At 38.1% G+C, this 23,654-nt stretch overlaps 1 protein-coding gene across 2 annotated transcripts in view; it reads left to right on the top strand.

The window, feature by feature from the left end:
- Nucleotides 1-19,585, top strand: part of BMPR2 (bone morphogenetic protein receptor type 2) — a 99,987-nt gene extending 80,402 nt beyond the window's left edge. The window contains exons 9-12 of one of the 2 annotated variants that reach the window (XM_069075351.1): nt 1,881-2,017; nt 4,875-5,047; nt 7,769-9,051; nt 10,949-19,585. In XM_069075351.1, the coding sequence (XP_068931452.1) occupies nt 1,881-2,017; nt 4,875-5,047; nt 7,769-9,051; nt 10,949-11,199 (1,844 nt within the window). In that variant the 3' untranslated portion in view covers nt 11,200-19,585. Of the gene's footprint in view, nt 1-1,877; nt 2,018-4,874; nt 5,048-7,768; nt 9,052-10,948 lie in introns of both variants that reach the window. The other variant, XM_069075350.1, reaches the window with a different exon arrangement.
- The last annotated feature ends 4,069 nt before the right edge of the window (nt 19,586-23,654 follow it).

The raw sequence follows: 23,654 nt of genomic DNA, 5'->3' as shown, positions 1-23,654 counted from the left end.
TAATATGTAGTATTAGGTAGATTTTTTAAATTAAAATTAATAATAATGCCGGAAAGAATTTATGAGGGTTCCATAGCAGAAAAAGAACTAAACTGGCATTATGAAATCCTTTAGTAAATTCAGCATTGATAGGATATTGCACCAAAGTAAACATCTGTTTAACTGCTTTGTATAAAAGTTGTATTAAAAATTGTATAAAATTTGCATTGGTGTGAGGTTTACATATAATTGTTTATATCTACATATATTTTCCAAAGAGCTATACTATTCTCTAACCTAGCACAACATCAATATGATAAAGCTATTCATAACCTTTTCTTTTGAAGTAGATACTTTAGAAATAACTGGCCGTGTAACCTTGAGCAAGTTACTTAACCCCGATTGCTCATTAAAAAAAAAAAAGTAGATACTTTAAACTGCACTTACTGCCTTACACAGGATCAAATACTAATAGCATTTTTCACCCTGTTAACCTATAGGCATTCCTGTGTAGGTAAGGAGGTATTGCCCTTGCTTTATAAACAGAGAAACTGAAGGATATATTGGCTATACCCTGAATCAATGCTAGAATCTAGGCTCCTAATTGGCTACCCAGTGTTCTTGGTAAGAGAACCCATTTCCGCTGAGGATTTATCCTGTAATTTGTTCAAACCATTAGTTTTCAAAAAGTGATCAATCTACAAAGGTTCTCCAAGTATTTTGCAATATGTGGCATGAACATGTCTGATATGACTGTTGGTACTTTCATTTCCCATATGTATTAATAATTCACATAGTAATGAATAAAAAATATGATCTTGTTTAAAAATCATCTCATTAAAAGTAGCACCGTCATTATGTCTGGTGATTCTGGCAGTGTTTTATGTGAGTGTTTTCTGGTGGTAAACAGGAATACATTGGGATAGAATATTATGCTTCAAATATGAGAGGAATGAAAAGACAAATATATTTATCTCCTCAGTCAAATGGCCACCAAAAAAAATAACTGTAACATTTAATATTAACTGGCAGCTACTGCAGAGAGTACAAAGACTTTATGGACCACATATTGGTCCTTCAAACAGTTCCTGAAATAATGGAATCACGTAGACTTGGAAGGGACCATGATGTCCTTGCCCAAGAGAGCTGGGTGGCACAATGGATAGAGCACTGGGCCTGCAGACAGGAAGTCCTCAGTGACCCTGGGCAAGTCACTTAACCTCTTGTTTTCCTCAGCTATAAAATGGAGATGATAATAGCGCCTACCCTGTTGTGACAATCAAATGTGAGATTTGTTTTTTTTAAAAAGACACTTAGCTCAATGTTTGTCATAGTAAACACTGTAGAAATGCTTATTCCCTTCCCCAATAATATGAATTCTTCTGTACAAGCATTGTTGTCAAGGAGTCACCCAATTCCATGACTCTGCCTGCCTGCCATAGCTGGGGACAGTTCAGGATGATCCGGGATATCCTCTGCCTTTTATGGATGCCATAGGCTTCTCCTCCACAAACCTTTCTGAACTGTTCCACAATTAGTGCTCCAGAATCAGTAGATTTATCAAAACATTCACACCTCGAAATTCACCCTTCTCTCTTTTTCACACTATCTTTTCTCTGTTGGTGTATAGGACAGAGGTCACAAGGAGTACAAATATTTGCTCATAGTCCAGTTCTCTCCCTCTCCCCCCATCAGTGCTGGTCTTTAAATGCCTAGCTATAATGAAAAGCTTCAGAAAGTGAACTAGAGAGCATAAAAGAGTCCTAGTAGCCAAATTATTCGTACTTGTCTCCTACTTGCTATTTTGGGTTTGGGTTCTTGAAGAGTCAGTGACATTGTTTTGTTGTTACAATTGAACATTTTGTATTGGTCCACTTTCCTGAAACCTTGATTTTCAGCAGGTGAGTCTGTGCCAGAGTACCAGATGGCCTTCCAGACAGAAGTAGGGAACCGTCCCACTTTTGAAGACATGCAAGTCCTGGTGTCTAGGGAAAAGCAGAGGCCCAGATTCCCAGAAGCCTGGAAGGAAAACAGCCTGGTATGTAAGAGGAAAAATTGAGTCTTTAAAGAAGAGCTAAGAAGAAAATGCCGTCATATTCTTTTAAATAAAATGTGAAGTATATGTATTTTAACAGTAGATTTCAGAACTGCTTTGATTATTTCTTCCATGTAATTATGACTATCTAAATTCTGTGGTGTAAAAGTTGTGCTTGAGAATTTTTGTTTCTTTTTTTTCTCAAACAAGAAATTATGACAGGGAAGGTTTCGTAGGAGTAATGTATACTACATTCACCATAGCCTCATGAAGAATTTTAAACCAGATTGAATGACAGCTGTAACCATACATATTAATAAGCCTTTCCAAATGTGGTTGTTGAGATTTCTTCATTTGCTTTATACCAAAAGTAAATATATCAATCAACCATGCAGATGAGCATAGATCCATCAGTCCATAAACTAATAAAAATGTTGGGCAACCACAAGAGAAAAAAGAATGGAAAGAAATACTATACATTCAAAATGTAACACACAGTGGTGAAACTTCTTCACAGACACTTCCTGCTATTTGGTTAAATTGTTATTATAATAACAGTACTAAGCTTGGGACAGACTAGTGAAAATGAAAACCATTAGATTCAAAAATCTGTCTGAAAGTCATTGTCAGTATCTAATAGGCAATTTTGCATGTTTTTAATTTTTTTCTTGCTATAACCATTTTCCGAAACTATATCCTTCCATAGTTTTGTTTTCTTTACAGTTTAAAGTCAGTAAAATTTGACTAATGATTTTGATAAATGAGCATTTCATTTCAGTGCCATCATCCACAAAGCTGTCACATAAAGAAATTCTTAAGAAATATTTATCTTATGATCTTTCACTGGCTCCTCCTACCACCCACCATAAATTTCTCTTTCTTCCTCACCATTCTGTTACTCCTTTTCTTCCCTTTCACCCTAATGTCTCAGTTACTCCAAAACGCCAAACCTATATTCAAGTGGTAAAAACATTTGTGTTCTTGGTCCACATATTCTTTCCCTCTTTATTATTGCCATTACTGGAGACAAAAGCATTTTCTCTCAACTATTCAAAAATACCACTCCTGTTTTCAGAAATCCTTGAAATCCTTTTCCTGTTCCCCATCTTAAATCCAGTCTTCTAAAATAAATTCCCACAACAGCTCTTTCCTTTCCTTCTACTTCTTTTTAAATCCCCTCATCATTTAGTTTCAGTTATTAACATTTAACCTAAAGTTTTCCATGATTTCCTTGGCCAAACGAAAAAGCCTCTGCTCTGGTTTCAGACTCCTAGGTTTTTAGCCATATTCTGGCTTGGTTTCACTCACATTATCATTTCATAGTTTTCTTCCTTTCTATCCAGTCACTTTTACTACCATCAGCTCTACTGGTTCCTCTGTATTGAAAGACCTGTGGGGTCACTCAAGAATTCAGCACTAGCCCCCACATAGCACTGTGCTCAATTTTATCAGTTAAACACAAAGAGAATATTATTCGTCTATAAATAGCTCTGAGATTTCTCTCTTTTACCTCAACCAATCTTTCTCTCTTAATGTATTTCTTTTGCTTCCTTAAGGATACACCATGGGTTGTTAACCTGCCATCTCAAATAACACGGGAAAGCAGGATTCTGTATCTTATCCTTCTTTCTAATAATGATTTCCTCTCTTCCTCCATTATTGTTGGTGACATCACCATGATCCTTTTAAAAAGGCATCATGGCGCAATAGGAAAAGCAATAGACCTAGAATCAGATAAGCCCTAGAGTTAGTTCTGATTCTGACCCTTACCAGATGTGTGGCCTTGGCAGATCACATAACTTGTCTGAACCTCATACTTCCCACATCTCAAGATGGGGATAATAATAAAAATTCAGCCTATCTTGCTGTGTTGTGAAGAAAGTACTTTGCAAACTCTCATCATCTAAAGGGACATAAGCTAAAGAGCTAAATAGGAATTGTTGGGGAGGTGTATTATTTAGCTTTCAGTTCTCAAGAACTCAAAATCATCTTTGCCTCCTTTCTTTCCTTTGTCTTCCCATCCACCCTACTGTTAAACTGTGTTGTTGAATCTACCTAATATCTGCTGACTTTATCTTTTTCTTGTTTTCTCTTGGTTCATCACTGATTTTATTTCCCCATTCCAACCAAATTCACTTTCTCACAGTATTCTACCTATATTTTTTTTTTCTTCTGAAGTAATTCTTTCTAATCATTCCACAATCCTTCCCACCTATCCATAGCCAAATCATAACCTTCATTTCTTCAAATTCCATAGCAAGAAGAAACCAGCCTGAAATTTTAAATTTGTAGATTAGTCACTTTGGGGAATGTTCATGACAAGAAGCTAATCAGAAGTCAGCTGCATCTATATATTGTGTGGTAATATATGTGTGTACATGCATAATTTTATACATAAAGTCACTCCCTAATTTACATAGGACTTTTGTGCCTTCCTGAAACAGACAGGTAAATAGCTAACCTACAATTATTTTACCTTTTAAAATTTCTTAATCACACTGTTGTTTCACATTGAAATTGCAGTCAAAACAACCTGATATCTTTCAGTTCAACTTCTGTCTTATGCTTTTGATGTTGAATCTGTGAACAAATCCAAGTGCAAGTAAGAATCCTAATAATCTGTTTGGAATAAACAAAATGAGATGGATGTATCAGGAAAGATCTCATGAGTTTGCTAACTTTCAATTGACTTGTTAATATTTATTTGACATATGGGGCCTAGAACACATTAAGAATACCCTACATATAGTAGTTGCTTAATTACTCTTTTTGAATTTAATTTAATTCATTGACTTTTAAAATTATATTTTTAAATTAAATTTTAAGATTCAAGTTGTTTCACATAAAGTTTTTGTCATAGGCTGTAAGGTCACTAAAGGAGACAATCGAAGACTGTTGGGACCAGGATGCAGAGGCTCGGCTGACCGCTCAGTGTGCTGAGGAGAGGATGGCTGAACTCATGATGATTTGGGAAAGGAACAAATCAGTCAGTCCCACAGTCAATCCAATGTCTACTGCTATGCAGAATGAACGGTAAGAACAGTATAAAGTGTGGGCATATAAGTTATTAAGTACTTCAATAGAAAAAAGCAGTGGAATAGGAGATACGTTCTTAAATGTCAGACCAGTATTGCCATTTTCCCAGTGAAGGTTTTTGTTTTTATTAATGAGTGCAGAAGAATACCTACCTTTATATCTAAAGGAGAGAAAGAAAAGATGTCTTTCTAAGTTATATAACTTTCTTTAGAGGAGGTATACATTTCATTATCTGTTCTCTGGAACCTTCACTGGTTTTCTGTTTACTCAGAGTTTGACTTCCTTTTAAGGAATGAAATGATCTTTTCATATAAGGTTTTTATAGTGCAGTAGGTTAAGAACTGTGGACTTAGACTCAAGAAGGTGTGCATTCAGATCCTGCTAGATCCTGCCTCTAACACTCACTGGGTTTGTGACCCCAGGGAAGTCACTCAACCTCCATCAGTCTTAGTTTCCTCACTTGTAAAATGGGGATGATAATAGCCTCCACCTCCCAGAGTTGTTGTAAAGATAAAACAAGATCCTATTTGTAAGTATGTAGTACTCTAGGCTGGCAAAGTATTTACATAGATTTTTTTGTTTGTCCTAATAACAACCCTCTGCGTTTAGTGCTATTATTATCATTCTCATTTTATGAACTGAAAGAAGTGAGATGACTGACTCAGTCTTGAACAACAAGTGAGTGTCTGAGGCAGGATCCGAACTTGGATCTTCTTGACTCCGAGTTCAGCACTCTATCCATCAGACCATTTGCTTCAGTCCATGCAGATCTATCCTTGATTCTCTTAGTTTGTGATATGCACAGTTATACTCCAGTAAGAATCACTGTCAGGTAGTTCACATCAAATGTCCTTAAAGATATCCAGAAAAGAGCTAATAGAGATTACAAAGGGCCTGACTCTGTATTCCCTGCTGGGATTCTTAGGAAAGGAATATGTTTGATACTTGGACAATTTTCTTTTCCATTCCCCAGCATATTAAAGTTCTGAGAGCAAACTGTTGTGAAATAGGGTGCTACAAATGGCTCTCCCCTGGATTGCCTTCTCTCTGCTGTTTTTCTTCCTGTTAACATGTTCTTGGTGGCCACTGGGCTACCATGACTGATAAGTAACAGGTTGCAAAAAGCCTCAGGTCCCAAGACTGGTTCAGAAGAGGTGAATCTCCTCAGGGTGATTCATTCTGCTGTCATCTCTTTCCCTGGTTGATTCACAGATCCTATAGCTTTCTGATGCCATCCCTTTTCTCTCTTCTTCCCCTCCCCATACTTTGGTTCTGTGTTATCTCCTTTCTATCAGTCTGTCATTCTCTCAGTGCTCATTGCCTCTTCCCTCCGTGGCCTCTGAGACCCCTAGCTACCATTTACTGTCACTGTTGATTACATTATTGATTCTGTGATCAGTGTTGCCCTTGATGTTCTTTTTAACTGTTACCTATATATTAGTGCAAAGGTGTGCTGTGGGCTCAGGTGGTTCATGCAGTATGATTTGGCTCATGCCTCATGCCTCCTTAGGTATAGTCCTATTTCTAAAGACACAACAATCATCTCAGTCAGTTTTGGGTCATTAACAATCCAGACAGAACCTTGCCACTTCTTTGGACTTTCCTTACAAAGATTCAGGGGCCTCACAGGAACCCAAAAATAGCCCCATAGGAGACCCCAGTTCCTTAGGCTAGCTGATACCGGAGTCCAACTCCCCCCGCCCTCTAAAGCTTTTATGGCTTTCTGATATCTTTATTGAGTGTGAAAATAGAGATCACACATGCTGATGCTCAGCTTCTACCTGTTAGTAAAGGTGCTTTGTCTCCAAGGACTTCGGCCCTTATACTAATATTTCTTGAGGAGCTAGTATGTGCATAGCAGTCTAGTAGGTGTTATAGAGGTTCAAAAGTAGTGACGACTTTTATCTACAAGGATTTTATAATCTAATTGTGACCTTTTGTTAAACAGTATTGTTTTTAATTGGTAAGGTTTTATGATTGTTGTGCTACTGTTTATGCAAAGAGAGGTTTAAATTGATGCTTGCATATGTTTAGGAAATTAAAAAAAAAAAAAAGATTGGATATGTCTGAAAAGTTTCCTTAGGTTGGTCTGTTTCCACAGACCTTTTTCAGTAGTCCTTTGTTTTTATAAAGGCAACATCAATAGCTGATTATTACTACTTTTATTTAAAGAAATGGGGCATTTTAATATTCAAATTAATTAATGTGAATTTTCTATGTTAGAAATACCCAGAATAGGGGTGGCCAGGTGGCTCAGCGAGTAAGAGCACCGGCTCCAGTGTTGGGACGACCTGGAGATCGAATCCCGGGCTCAGACACTCAACACCACACCCAGAAATAACTGGCCGTGTAACCTTGAGCAAGTTACTTAACCCCGATTACAAAAAAAAAAAAAAAATACCCAGAATAAAATTAGTTATGAACCAGAATTAAAGTAGCTCAGATTTTAAAATCAGAGATGTTAAATGTAGAGGTAGTTTGGGGCGTCTAGGTGGCACATTGAATAGAGTGCCGGCCCTGGAGTCAGGAGGACCTCAGTTCAGATCTGCCCTCAGACACTTAACACACACACACAAAAAAAAAACCTAGCCATGTGACCTTGGGCAAGTTACTTAACTCCAAATGCCCTCCAAAAAACAAACAAACAAACAAAATAAATGTAGAGATAGTTTGTCATAAATGTTCTCTCAATGTGACACTTTTTTTCTTTTTTTTAAGCAACCTGTCACACAACAGGCGTGTGCCAAAGATTGGCCCTTATCCAGATTATTCTTCTTCTTCATACATAGAAGACTCCATTCACCACCCTGACACCATTGTAAAGAACATTTCTTTGGAACATTCAGTGTCCAGCAACACACCTTTAACTGTAGGTGAAAAGAACCGAAATTCAATTAACTATGAACGACAGCAAGCACAGGCTCGGATTCCCAGCCCTGAAACTAGCATCACCAGTTTGTCCACAAACACCACCACTACAAACACCACTGGCCTTACTCCTAGCACCGGCATGACCACCATCTCAGAGATGCCCTACTCAGATGAAACAAATCTCCATGCCACAAATGTGACTCAGCCAGTTGGTCCAACCCCTGTCTGCCTACAGCTAACCGAAGAAGACTTGGAGACCAATAAGTTAGACCCAAAAGAAGTTGATAAAAATCTAAAGGAGAGCTCTGATGAGAATCTAATGGAGCACTCCCTTAAACAGTTCAGTGGACCAGACCCCCTGAGTAGCACCAGCTCCAGCCTGCTTTATCCACTGATAAAACTTGCAGTAGAAGTAACAGGACAGCCGGACTTCACACAGACTGGTAATGGTCAGGCATGTTTAATTCCTGACGTCCCCCCTGCTCAGATCTATCCTCTTCCCAAGCAACAGAACCTTCCCAAGAGACCTACTAGTCTACCCTTGAACACCAAAAACTCAACAAAAGAGCCCCGACTGAAATTTGGCAGCAAGCACAAATCAAACTTGAAGCAAGTTGAAACTGGAGTTGCTAAGATGAATACAATTAATGCTGCAGAGCCTCATGTAGTGACAGTCACCATGAATGGAGTGGCAGGCAGAAGCCACAATGTGAACTCACACGTTGCCACAGCCCCATATGCTAATGGCGTGGTGCCATCTGGTCAGGCACCCACCTCGGCCGCACACAGAGCCCAGGAAATGCTGCAGAATCAGTTCAGCGGCGAGGACAGCCGACTGACCATCAACTCCAGCCCCGATGAGCATGAACCTCTCCTGAGACGGGAGCAGCAGGCTGGCCATGACGAAGGCATTCTGGACCGGCTAGTGGACAGGAGAGAGCGTCCCCTGGAAGGCAGCCGGACAAACTCCAATAACAACAACAGCAATCCATGTCCAGGGCAAGAGGTTCTGAATGTTGGCCTTGAGAGCACAGGCTCCAATCCTGGGCAACCAAAGCCCAGAAGGGCACAGAGGCCTAATTCCTTGGACCTGTCGGCCACCAGTGCTCTGGACAGCAGTAGTATACAATGTAAGTGAAGGCTCTGTCACCCACCCTCTCTGTGCAGGTGACCACTCAGTTATCATCAAATTGTGCCTTAACAAGTTGATTCACCACTTTCAGAAATAAATGAGAAACTATGGAGCCCTGAGATTTATAGGTTACACTTTAAGCCAAAAAAAGTAATTTTTTTTCTGTCACCATGAGTTAATATTTTTTATTTAATAGAGGCAGCTCTGTGACAGAATAGAGTGCTAGACTGAGAGTGAGGAAGAGCAGGGTGCAAGCCTGTCCTCGGACACTGACTAGCTCTGTAATCCTGGACAAGTCACTTCACCTCGGTCTGCCTCAACTTCCTCAACTTGCCTCCTAGGCTTGTTGTGAAGAGAAAACAAGTTAGTGTTTCTAAAGTGCTATATGATTACCAGCTGTTATTATTAAAATAGTTGTAGATACAACAGACTTGGCTGTAGCTTTACTAGGCAACACATATTTATATTTATGAATTTTAGGAACTAAGTAAATATCCATCAATTCCAAAAGACAAGCTAGTGCTTCAAGAAATAAGGTGAAGTTATCCTTTTATGAGTTAGCATTTTAATTAGTTTACAACACAATACTACCAATTGTAGCTATCATAAGAATGTGATGAGTTACTTTGGGCATTTTATCCAAAAAATTAGTAAATTTTCAGTCATAAGGAAAATTCAGAACAGTCACCAGAGGCAAAGGTGTCACATCCTCCTCTTCATCTAGAAGCTTATATGGACAGGCAGAGGCTCCTGGCATTGTTCTTAGGCACTGTGAGACTCAAGTTAAATTGGTACATGATCTCTGACCTTTAGGAGCCAATCACCCAAAATAGGAGCTTGCTAAAATTCAATCACATTTGCCACTAAGTTTGTTGCTGACTTTTTGATGTCAGCTTCTTGTGCCAACAAATCTACCAGAAAGAATTGACCATCTGATGAAGGAACACCTTTGTCTGCATCGTTAGAAAAGACAAAAGGATAATTAATTGTTTAGCATGAATTAATCCTTTTAGCATGCAGAAAGGCAAAAACACTTTCCCTTTTTTTATATACAAGGAATTTATTTCCATTTTAGTTAAGAGTAAAAATGAAAATACTTGGTTGACATTACTAACAGAGAACACCATTTACAAGGAAGCAGAAAATATATTTAAGATTGGTGAACATCTTAGGAGAACTGCAACACAAGTAGAAGTAGGCACATTCAAGACTTATGTCAGGAACCCCTGGCCACATGTTTCACAAATTGTCCCCGAATGTCCAAATAGAAAAGGCCCTCACATTGAGTGACACCTCCCTCAGACAGGAAGGCAGTACAGTATGGCCCAATTGATCAGTTCTTAAGAAGAAAACCATTGGAAAAGAATCACTTTGATAGGTCCACCATTTCTCTGAAGTACACGATGCACTATTTAAACTTGGTCTACCTTGAATTGACTCTTAAGGGGAATAAATAGAACTCTTCCATTTTTGCCTAGTTTTCCAGAGTTTAAGAATTGCGCTTAAAAGAAACAAAGCAGGTGAGAATTTCTTAAGGGCTTTAGTTTTCTACAGAATTTTTTTTGTTCTTCTTTTCCCATCCCTATTCTGGAGAACAATTTTGTATTCATATCTCATTACGAGTTATTTTACAGGTTATTAGCCGAGAGCTCAATTTCCTGGGTGTGAGCTGTGAGTGGGGAAAAATCAGGATAAACAAACCCCCAAATGACTAAAGATAGGCTTTGCCCACAAAAATGACTAACAGTGGATTTCAGGGTGTACTCTATCAGTACTGCCACTGCCATCTGCCTCGATGGCTGTTTTATCACACTTTATTATCCCTATATAAACTAACCATACCACCATGGGCAATTTTTTTCCAGATAACACTTTTTTTGCTTTTCTGTTTCCAGTAGGTGAGTCATCACAAGATGGCAAACCAGGATCAGGTGAAAAGATCAAGAAACGTGTGAAAACCCCCTATTCTCTTAAGCGGTGGCGCCCTTCCACCTGGGTCATCTCCACGGAATCACTGGACTGTGAGGTCAACAACAATGGTAGTGACAGGGCAGCCCATTGCAAATCCAGCACTGCAGTCTACCTGGCAGAAGGGGGTGCTGCCACAACTAGGCTGTCTCAAGACACAGGGATGAACTGTCTGTGAAGTGTCTCACAAGCCCACCAGAAAAGGACTTTGGGTTTTCATCATTTAAAACAAACATGCAGAAGACATTAAAAAAGAAAACAAAAACGTTACCCTCCTGTCAGCTCCCCCTACCAAGGACTTGCTTTAAATAGATTTCAGCTATGCAGAAATTTTTTTGCTTATGCTTCCATATTTTTTAAGTTTGTCTTTTTTTTTACGTTTTTGCACTTTTATTTAGTCTCACTAAAGTTAAGTCTGTCTGTTAGGACCACAGAATTCTATTATGTGTATCAAGAAGAGGTGGTCTCAAAATATTTTTTTAAATGTATTTCTGATAATCAGTTTGGACCATTTTCTAAAAGGTCACCAAAATCAGAAGCAGACTCTAAGACAGGTTTGACTGCAGTGGTGTCTTGTATCCTTGTTTGATTTCTGTGCACAAGCTAGTTACTGTATGTTTATCCATTCCTGAGTGTATCTTTTGAACATCCCTCTTGTGTTCTGTTGGAATGTGCAATAAAATAGTCTGAAGGCCACAGGATGCCCTATGTTTCTGACATGGACACAGGTGTCCTCCCACATGGTTGATACTAGTTAATTTCTTCCCCATCATTTGGGCTGGTCAGACTGTGGGACAGTGAGCTTTGCCTGTTGCAGCCAGCCTGAAAGTGCTACCTTGTCTCATTTTTTCTCTAAGGTGATTACAGAGAGTGCAAAAACCTTGCCTCAAAGGGCTGTAAAGAGGGAACCACAAAACTTAATTGAAAATGCAATTATTTTTAACCTTCCAAATCTGAATACATTTCCTTCCAGGCATTTTAAGAAACCATAATTAGAGTATTAATTTTGAAAGTTCTTAAAATAAGAGAGCATTGAACAAAAAAATTAGGAAACACAAATGTCAGCCATTTTTCCACTTACTTTCCTATTTGTATCTGTACTCTTTCCATATTCAGTCTTATTAGTGACATGTTCTGTAAGGAGCACATTTTCACCAGAAAGCAGGAAGAGCTTAACACTGTGATGTAATTTTTAAGTAGGTAGGTTGTTCTCTCATCCCTTCACTGAGCAGTCTTGGACCAAAAAAGGGTTCAATTTCCTGGTTTGAAAATGGATTTCAAAAGTAATTTTTAGTTACAGACCTGTAGTATCTTGTGTATTTAGTTCCCAAACAAAGCCGCATGGCTTCATCAGAAAGTGATTCATCTTCCTAAGACCTAAAACACTGTGTGGAAAAATTATTCTGTGAGCACGCCAAATGCCTGTGGCAGGAAGGACTGACTGCTGCCACACCTGCCTGTCTTCAGTGATTGAGGCCAAACTTCTCTTTTCAAGCTGTCTCTTTCTTTGCTTTACTTTTCACATGATTCCTCCCCCATTAAGTACTTTTGCCCACTCTCCACGTGAACTGCTGATATGTAACTAGCATGTGTGAGGTGCCGGATGCCCTTTTCTGCCATCGCATGTCCGTGTCCCATTCTCTGGGCTCTTAGTGTTTCTAAAGCTTCCCTTACCTCTTTCACTCCTTCTGAAACATATCTAAGCAGCCTCAAAATACGCTTTCTCAGAAATTAGAGCACCTTCTCTCAAATGAGTGATGCCTTTCTTTCTAAGCACAATTCTTTGATAACTCAGTGTGTGTGAACAGTAATATTCTAATACCTTTTATTTCTCTGAGTGGTCCCAGGGCTTTATATACATTAGCTAAGTAGTTCTCAAAATGTTGGTTCAGGGATCTGCCTCCTGAACTACACTGCCTCAGGCATGGAATCTTCTCCAGATGCTTCTCCATTTAGCCAGAGATGGCCAGCCTGACAGACCTTTCCTTGCATGCTCATTTCCTTATATTTTCTAGCTGCTGTGAGCTCACATCCTAGAAATGGAATACTTGCACCATTTTGGGTTCTTGACATTGAGCCCTTTGTCTACTTTTTGGCACTGATGCTAGTAAAAATGGTACCCCAGGCTTCCATGTTTTTTCTGCTCACATGTGAGAAACTTGATTTTTCTAGCGATAATAATCTGTGTCATGAAGTCATTTGAAAAAGTTTTCCTTTGTTCTTCAGGATTTAAATATATCCCTCAGAGACATTTCAGGGACTCTTTTCAAATGGATAAGATATTCAAACCCTCATCCAATATGAAGTATGTTTAATATCGGAGAAAGAACATCTCAGCTCCACCTGATCCTTCTCTTCCTGCCATGATAGGAATTAGTCCATATTCTACTGTGCTTTGTTTGGGGGTTAATTCTTTGTAAGTTTTCCAACATTTTAATGCTTAATGCAATCAAATGATGCGAACAAAGTTTATGTACCACATGAAAAAACCTCACTATATTATTCATTAAACAAAAATCTATTATAATAGTTGTATTTTTTCTCCCTCTACTTCTCTAGCAGTCTGATGGAAAAAGACAAGGTAGAAAATGCTTTTTATAATAAAGCATCTTATCAGTAAAACAATTCTGAAAAATGGTTTTGTTAAATAGTCATTAGTTTGTTTCAGACTACTTAAATATGTTTGTAATTCTTAGTGAAATGATTTCACTTTAACTGTCTTCATTGTGGCTCTGCTGCTGCTGCAGTAGGCTAAAATATATGTTTTCAAATTCTGATGTTTAGCTGACATGGAAAACATTGGAATTTAGAAAGTAGTTTGATCTTTTTATGAACAAAAAGCCTTATGATTAAAATAATAGAATGTAGTTCACTGAACAGTAGTAAAGAAACTTTAAAGATCCAATAATAAGTAACCCAATTCCAAAATAGTACCCCTAAGTAAAGTTAAACTAGCATACCAAAAATCAATGGTTGAAAGTTTTCGTTTCATTGTTTTAGGAAAGGGTTTAATTATAATTTATGAGGAAAATAATTTTCCTTTCCTTTATTAGTGGATGGTTTATTAGAAGACAGGTATATCATCAGTAGACTGACGCTGTAAATAAGGGATTGTGCCAATATTATATGTATATATATATGACAAGGATATTCTATATGCTGCTTGGTTGTATGAAGTTCAGTCACAGTAGGCAAGCACAGGACCAGATTTCCTGATTATTTTAGCAGAGTAAAGGCTGAAAGGTAAGCAGGCATTAGAAGATAAGGGCAAACATGTCTGAAGTTAATTTTCTCTCCTTGTAACCTGAAAAATGTGGCTGACTTAAGACCAAAAGAAAAATCAGTCCATTACATGCTACTATGAATTCTAAAAAAGTTTCATTTCTGCACATTGTAACTTGACATTGCAGGCTTAAAGCAAAATTGTTTTTAAGAAAGTGGATTATTAGTATAAAGAGACTTTTTGTAAGGATTTCATGCTGATATAAAAAGCTTGTGGGTTTTGTTAGTATATTTAATGAGCTCAGTTCTATCATTTATTTTGCTTCCATTGGGAAAATGACCTCCTTTTAGGATAAGAAAACCCAATTTTGTCATTTTAGAAAATAATACTGAGATAAAGAGTGAGCACAGCGTGTAGGAAGGCTACAAGGAAAAGCTTTGCGTCAAATGGGTTTTGTCAGCCTCACTCCTTCCTGTTTGTCCATTTGCCCTATAAAACTTTAATTGATCCTGAAGGCATCAAGAATTGATATAGGAGGGACGGCTAAGTGGTGCAGTGAATAGAGCACCAACCCTGGAGTCAGGAGGACCTGAGTTCAAATCCAGCCTCAGACACTTGACACAAAAACTAGCCATGGGACCTTGGGCAAGTCACTTAACCCCAATCACCCCCCAAAAGCAAAACAAAAGAATTGATATAGGAAACATTTGATTAAATATATGTAAACATGTGCATACACGTGAGTGGAAGTTATCTTAAAATGGAACAAGAAGTATATTTTTAAAATTTTCCAAATTTAGTATAGAATTGCTAATTTACAGCATAAAAGACTAAGAGCAATGTGATGTTTCTAGCTAGAATGAAAACACGAGAATCATTTGAAGTGGACCATACTTAAGATCTCAATCTTGAGCAATGTGAATTTTAGCCGAAAACTGCCTTGAATGTCCCCTTGGTGGATATGCTCAGTAAAGAAATAAAACTGGTAAAGGTTGAGATACTTATCTGAAAGACAGAACCAAAACAGGGCTATTAACCAGATGTTCAAAATTAAGCAAATGCATAAAAAAACATTAGGATTGGGAGAGCCAGGCCATGATGGCAAATTAGAAGCAACCCAGCTGACTCGGTATTCCCCTCCAAACAACTTTAAAATAATGCCTCAAACCAAATTTTGAAATGGCAGAGCCAACAAAAGATCAAGGTGAGAAATTTTTCCAGCTCTAAGAAAACTTAAAAGGTCAGCAGGAGAAATCTGTGACACGAGGGTAGCAGCCTGACCAGCACCCACACCTATATGGTTGCAGAAGGGGTGGCTGCAGTAGCAGCAGCTTTGAGAGCTCTCACCCCAGAGAGGGTAGAGGAGTCAGACAACTGGTCAGAAAGAAATTACAAGGGATCCTTTGCTGACACTGGGTACAGTTGGCACTGATTGGCAATTCTGTTACCCATAAGCAGTTCTGGGTCACAGTTCAAGGGTGGAGAGGGTCTCTGAGGGTCAGTCACAAGGGAGTATGGACCCTGGTCACAGTACTGATACAAAGAGATCACTAGCATTTGTGGCTACAGGGGACCAGGAACCATTCCTGGGTAAAGACCAAAGCATAGACCAAGAGAGCAATGACCACAACTCTCTCTCTGAATCACACCACATTGGAAGTACCATGAACTTAAAGATCCCCAGAATTACTTCTGAAAACAACAGCACAAAAAAGTCAGATTCTTAGGACAGTCCTCCCCATCCCCCAATGAGCAGGGCCCAATTTTAACATAAAGTTCAAAGTCAAAAAATAGACAAGGGAATCGAGCAAACAACAACAACAAAGTATTTGAACCATAAAAAGTTACCATGGCGGGGTGGCTAGGGGGCGCAGTGAATAGAGCACCAGCCCTAGAGTCAGGAGGACCTGAGTTCAAATCCGGCCTCAGACACTTAACACAAAAACTAGTCGAGTGACCTTGGGCAAGTCACTTTTAACCCCAATTGCCCTCCAAAAAGAAAAAAAAATTTTAAAAAAAAGTTACTATGGTGTTAGGGAAGACCAAGACATAAACTCAGAAGAAGGTGATAATGTGAAAATAAGTACAAGCAAATCTGCTAATTGGATCCATGCTCAACCAGAATTCCTGGAAGAGTTAAAGACAGAGATAAGAGAGATAGAGAAAAAAATTGAGAAAGGAAATATGATGCAAGAAGATTATGAAAAGGGAATTAACAGCTTGATAAAAGAGGCACAAAAACATAAGAAAATAACACCTTAAAAAACAAAATTGGCCTAATGGTAAAAGAGGCACAAAAATTCACTGAAGAAAAGAATTCCTTAAAAATTAGGATTGGACAAGTGGAAGCTAATGACTCCATCAGACATCAAAAACAAAGTCAAAAGGACCAGGCCATCTAGCTATTTGTCCCTTTAAACTAACATTGGTCTTGTATACCTACTCCTGCTCCAGAGAATGAGCTATATGGCACTCTTTGTTTTTTGCATGTTCAATCTTTACCTTACAGAAGTTTCTCTTTGTGTACTTTATAAGCCTTCTGCTTCCTCTCAACTACATTTCCTCTCTTCCAATAGAAAATGGTCATGATGCTCTGTTATTCTTTCATATACTTGAAAACTATTCTCTCAGTCCAGATGTCTTATTTTCCAGACTAAATTTTCCTAATTCCTATAGTTTTTCCTACCTTACTTCATAATCCTTTTTATTCACAATTTTAAACAGTTAACGCATAATTATAACGAATAGTCCCCTAGTTGAATAGGTACAAAAATTGAAAGCTAAGATTGCAGAACTTGACAAAAGGTTCAGTTAATATGCTATTAGCAAATTAGCCCTTGAGGACTGGACTTTGGACTGGACCATCCAACACTTTGTAAATTTCAGCTGTAGGATTTTATGTTTAAATGTTCCCACCAATTAAAAAGTATACAGCCATGCATGAAGAGTTGTGCATCTCACTAGCTTGCCATACTTTGGTTTATTTTAACTATTATTGCAGCAAGCTTTGTATCATTGTAATAGAGCCATATTAATGTTGTATAGACCTCTTTCTAAACTACAATATTTCATACACTAAATGCTACAGGTTTGGCTATCAAGTAGATATGCTATACTAATCAAGTATTATCTGTGAGAATTTTCATAGGCCACTTTTAAAATGTATGTATTTCATTGCGGCATAGATTGGATTGTGACAACCAATTTTCATTCTTTTAATTTTTTTCTGAATTCCCTTCAGTGACTGGTTAAAGCTGAATTATTTCTGCATGTAAAGAAAAAAACTAGAAATTGATAGCAAATACACCTAAAAACAAAGGCAAAAAATCTAGTCTGTATATTAAAATTATGCCTAAATTAAATCTAAGATTTTAAAAGCATTACTTGAACATTTAAGTTCCGTTATTATTGTTATGATGTTCATAAAGTTACTATGAAAACATTGTATACATGTTTATTTTTTAAACCCAATTTAAAACAACATCTAGATTTTAAATTCTTTTTGGGGAAAATCTAGATTAAAATGATATCATGTAGGGCTTCAATTTAGAACTGAATTTTTTAACAGATAACTTTTAAATTATGATATTTTCAGTGTTTTAAAAAAATAATTTATCATTTTTACCATTTAATTTGCACTTGTAGATTTAAAAAAGTTGTTTTAGGATTTTGAGCATCTAAGTCAGGGTACCCATTTTTGCCTAAACACTCAGGGCCCACCATGTCCCTTTGCACACTGCAGACTTCAGTTGATTCTAGACAGTTGGGTCCAGTCTAACACATAAGTGTAACCTGTGTATTGCATAGTGCATTTTATTCCATCTGATGTTGCTTTAATTTGCATAATTACATTATATAAGAGAAGAGATTCATTTTAAAAAAAACATCCTAGAATAAGAGGATGGAAATAAAAGGATGGTTCTGAAGCAAGAAAACCTTCCAGACTAATTGGCTACATGTTGCTGCATAGTAAATAATGGCCTTCTAGTGGAAATACCATCTTCAAAGACATTACAATCCTTTGAATTAATGAATATGCAGGTTTGCTTGAGTAGGTTGTTTGTTTTTTTTAGAGGAACTCACCTATGTGGTAGAATTTTCTCAGCAAATAATTTGCTTAACCTTGCAAAACTTTTCCAAAACATAAGTCAACAAATCCAGAAATAATTTAGCAAGTCCAATAAGAAATAGCCCAAGGTGGTAGCACTCTTCTATCTCTTAACATCGGTGAGCCCAGCAGGAATTTTCCAAGTTACTCTTTTATCCATAGCTATTGATTCAGACCTGAGCCTGAAGTTCAGCTTTGTTTTTTAAATTATCAGGCAAGTTAAGACCCAAAGCTAGGTGTTTCACTTACTTAAAATCCTGCTAGTAAAAAAGTCTGAAACCTAATCTTTCACCTCAGGCAGTAAATCTCAGTATCATTCATGTTTTATAAGAAAACTAGCACCCTCCCCACAAAATGTTTAACACTGAGAGACTGAAAGAACACAAAAGACTTAAAAAGATACAATTCAAAGTTAATTCAGCCTACACTTTAACTTTGAATTACCTGGCTTATGTGGCTTTTTTTTTAAATCACATTTATTTATTTAAACAGTTTTGTATGCTTTTGTCTTTTCATTTTTTTAGGTAATGTGCTGCATAGATGTTTGTATATGCTGGAATCATCCTTAGATTTCAGTTGGTGACTTTTTTTACATGACTATATATGGTTTACTGTAAAATACACTAACTTCTAGGGTTTGGTGTTTGTAGAAGCTGAAACATGGAGATATATAGCTGCCATGGTTATTAGGAAAGGACGGGAGAAATATAAACTGAAGAACATTCATGTCTACATAGGCTTTTCTGGAAAAGAAAGTGTAAAGAAAAATCAGAATCTCCTCAGAACCCTCTTGTTAACGGGTATTTTTTGTTGGTGTGTTTTCCTCTTAAATTGGTGTCCATTCCTCTAAAATTATGGATGGAATATCATGTATGAATTTATAAATAATTACTTTTAGTTACTTTGCTTTTGTATAAGCTGTCTGATAACTTGCTATGCTGTATAAGTTGTGTTTGATGGAACCGTGTGAGTATGAAATATGAAATAAAGCAAATTACTTTTCTTTTTTTTATCATCTATGGATGCCACTATGAAAGCTGACATTAAGCCACTGCAGAGTTTTCTATGAATACTTGTAAGTAAACGCTTTGATATATATAAACCGAAATAAAAAGAGATTGTATTGATACAGAGACATTGGATAAGAAAATTTAAAGACAGTTCTTTAGGTTTAAAAAAGGCTTGCTGTAAAATGGTGCATTACTCCATTTATTAAAGATCATATTAATGACAGTTGTGGTCTTTTGGCTTGGTGAATCTACCAGAAGTTTTGATTGCTTGAAAATGTTTTTTGGTATCCTCAAGAAAATTAGAATATTCAGTTCTGTTGATTTCTTTGATACTTCAGTGACCTCTGATTTTATTTGGCATGAGTATTCTTTCTGGCAATGCAGATAACAATTTCTTTACGATAGTGCAAAAGGTCTTTGAGAGTTGTAGTGGCCAAAAATTCATCACATAAAACAAATCTTATAATAACTAACATTTATCATAGGCTAGTCCTGACAACTAGTCCATTGTCACTGGCCTCAGTCATAGTTTTTTTATAAAGAGAGCTGTATTTTGCCCTATTAATAGAGTAAGTGGCAACCTGCAGGGTTTAATTTGAAGGATACCTGAGCCCCCTTAAATTCAACATGAAACACTGTGTGCAAAGCACTATATTTGATGTAAGATACATAATTCAATTAAGACAACTCCATCAGAGTGTAATTAGCGTCAGAGGATGCATACAATCTCACATCTCATTTTGTATGATAGCCAGAGACACAAAATACTGTGTGAGTTACAGGGAGGTGGAAAGATTAAGGAAGATGGGGTGGCTAGGTGGCGCAGTGAATAGAGCACTGGCCCTGGAATCAGGAGGACCTAAGTTCAAATCCAGCCTCAGACACTTAATACTTACTAGCCGTGTGACCTTGGTCAAATCACTTAACCCCAATTGCCTTGCCTTCCCCCAAGCAAAAAAAAAAAAAAAGATTAAGGAAGACTTCTTAGAGAAGGGAACATGGAGGTTGGGCTTTAAAAAATAGGTGTAAGGAGGATTTTGTTATCCTTTTAGAGTTCACTTTCTCAGGATCCATGGCCATGGCAATATCTAGTTATCAGGTCTTAGATAACTCCCAGATTAGCCCCAAGGATTCTAGATAGTAGTACCTAGAATCCTAGTGACAGACAGCCCTACTGAGGCTGCACCATGAGATAAGGGGTGACATGATTGATATCTTCTCTGCTTGCACAGAATGATGATATTGCTAAAGCTAACTTGTGAGCTTAATGTTGACAAGATGCCTTCTTTGTTGCCCTATAAAGCAAGTGGACACTTGTCAATGAGTAGGGAAACAAAGGAGGAAACTACTGGGAATGCATAGAGGAATGCATGTGCCTGCCTCAGCTAGCCCCCATTGAGGCTTGAGAAGATTAAGGGGAGTGCATAAGCTGTGCCTGTCTTGCCCCTATCAAGGCCTAGGGGTAGTTGCCCCCCCTTCTCACTGGCCCCCGTGAGAAGGATAATTAGGGGATGCTGTAGGAGCTGGTACTTCTATTATCAGCAACCTTTCTGAGAAGATCAGACTAGAATAAAGCTGATGATTAACCTCTCTGAAGGTGTCTGCCTGTCTAACCAGATCAAGAGTGAACCTGTTAGAGGCTGGAGTCCCAAAATTCCAGTGCCTCCAGTGTGTTATCTGTGAAACAATAGAATTCAGCATTAAGGGGGGAAAGACTGCTCCAAGACAAAGGAAGAGCAAAGGCTAAGAGGCAAGAAAGTACAAGCCACACGTGGAAATGGCAGCTGTGGTGTGGAGTCCTGAGCATAGAGGGGAGGAGCATAAGAACAGCTTTCAGAGTATCAGCTTTTGAGTGGTTTTGAATTCCAGGCAAAGGAGTGGGGACGTGGTTTGCTCAGTTAGAGGGAGCTTAGGTATGGAGAAGAAGAATAAGAGTAGATACTGTGCAAAACTTTCTCCCCACCTTGCAATAGTGCCTGAGACTCAGACTATTAGTCCTTTGAACTCTCTTGAAAATCCTTTTAAAATGCAACAATTAAGAGAAATAGCATGTTAAAATCTTAAGTTCATTGTTTTTTATTGTGTTTCCCTCTTCAAGACCCCATTTGGGTTTTCTTGGCAAAGATATTAGACTTCTCCAGCTCATTTTACAGGTGAGGAAACTGAGGCAAACAGGGTTGAGTGATTTGCCCAGAGTCATGCAGCTAGTGTCTGAAGATTTGAACTCAGGAAGATGATGAGTCTGTCTACTCGGCTCTGGGCCTGGCACTCTATCTAATATGCCACCTTGCTGCCTAGTAACACAGTAGCTCTGATGAATCCAGATATTACAATAACTCACATTTACAAGATTTTTTAGATTCACAAAACTTTTTGGACGTCTCCTTTGGTCTTAAGAGTTTATCATTAGCTAGCTGCCATAGAGCCAGGAAGGAGACAGCTCTGAGTAAAGGGCCTTTTGATTAAGAATGGAGGAGGGAAAAAGTAACTGGTCCTGAGCAGTAGAAGGCACTGGAAGCTGAAAATAAGTGGGCCCATGACATTAACCAACTTAACCTTCCTCACCATTTGGCTTCCTGGCAGGCCCTGAACACATGCCATAGGAAATGTTGGCAGGAAACAAGAGGACTACTGCCAGAGAACACATAGTAGTGTGCCAAACAATAAGATGTCCATTAGCGTTAGGAGACTAGGAGAAACTGTTCTATTAAAACACATAAATTTGTCCTACAGGTTAATGCAATATTCAGTTTTACAAGCGTCAACTTCCAGGTCTGCACACAGCCCCAGTGTGTAACATTCAAGTAGTTATTAAAGGTGGTGATAACTAATAATTTCTATGTTTAATTACCTCAGATAAGATCCTATGACCTGAAAAATTAACTACAACTGTGTCCCCCAGTGCACTTTAATTACCACCACCTTCATTTAGTAGTACGTATAAAATAAGTCCAATCCTGCACAAATGAAAGAACCTCATTCAGTTACATACGTGTATATGTGTGTGTATACAAATACACACATATGTAACAAATCCTTTTCTAAGATGAACATCCTAGAAATTGAATTACCTTTTCACCATAGGATAAGACTTTCTATTTCGAGTCCAAGTAAATACAGTGAATTTAGTCTACTTTTCAATTGAATTGGAAAAAATATTTGTTAAATAATAATTTAAATTAATGTTAAATAAAAGTTGTCTGTCCTCTGCTTTATCTGGGCCTTGCATACACAGAGCATAGAAGCACAGACCCTTTACAATTAAAGGACCTGACCTCAGAGATCATATACTCACGTTTCCTCAATTTCTAGATTTCAGTGCAGGGCCCAGAGAGGCTCATTGGCTTAGCCGCCATCACCCAGAGCTAGCTGAGCCAGCATTCAGACCAATGTCCTCTGACTCCAAATCCAGTGCTTTTCTGCCCAGTCACAAGAATCTTTTTATCTCTGCTAACCTCTCACATTTTGATAGATGGGAAAGCTAGGGAGCAGAAACATGAAATAGCATAAACCTAGAGAGTATCAAAGAAAACAAAGCATCAAAGATGATTAATAGTGTCAAAGGCTGCAGAGAGGTTGAGGACAATGAGGACTGAGAAAAGTCCATTGGATTTAGTGATTAAGAGATCATTGGTAACTGGAGACAGCAATTTTTGGAGGAGAGATAAGGTCAGAAGCTTTATTAGGAATTAAGAGGGAGAAAAGGCAAAGTGAAGGCACCTATTCTAGGTAGCCTTTTCAAGGAATTTAGCCTCAGAGGGTAAAAGAAACATAAAATAATAATTAGTGGGATGATGGGGAGGGGAAGTCATGGGGAGTTTGAGGAATGACAAAGAGGTATGGAAGAGCCTCAGTGGAGAGTGGGATAGTGAATTGATAAGGTAGGCAAAGTAAGATTGCCTAGCAGCAGTGAGGACCAGTGGACCTGGTAAGAACATATAATGATTTTCTCCAACTTCACTTAGCAGCACATGTGTAGGAGCAAAGGCAACAAATGGTGGGAGTGACCCAAGGCTAAAATGTGATACAGCATAAGTGATATGATGGGGGGAGGGGGGTTGGGTAGGGATTAAAGAGAAGAATTGATTCACTAAGGGTCGAGGAGGAGAGAGTGGTCAGTGCAGGGGAAATGTCCTGGGACACCTGGAGATGAGTGTAGGCCATAGAGGGTATGATGGAGACTGACTTGACTGAGATTGATGTTCATATTATGTGACAAATAAGATGTGACAGATAGTGGAAGAGGAAAGAAAGAAAGAAAGAAAGAAAGAAAGAAAGAAAGAAAGAAAGAA

The sequence above is a fragment of the Petaurus breviceps genome, unplaced genomic scaffold (assembly GCF_028583685.1).
Source record: "Petaurus breviceps papuanus isolate PSGF00001 unplaced genomic scaffold, PetGlider_PUasm1.0 90903, whole genome shotgun sequence".
NCBI classification, from domain to species: Eukaryota; Metazoa; Chordata; class Mammalia; order Diprotodontia; family Petauridae; genus Petaurus; species Petaurus breviceps.
Note: the sequence above shows the minus strand (reverse complement) of the source record. Positions and strands in the feature narration are given on the sequence as shown.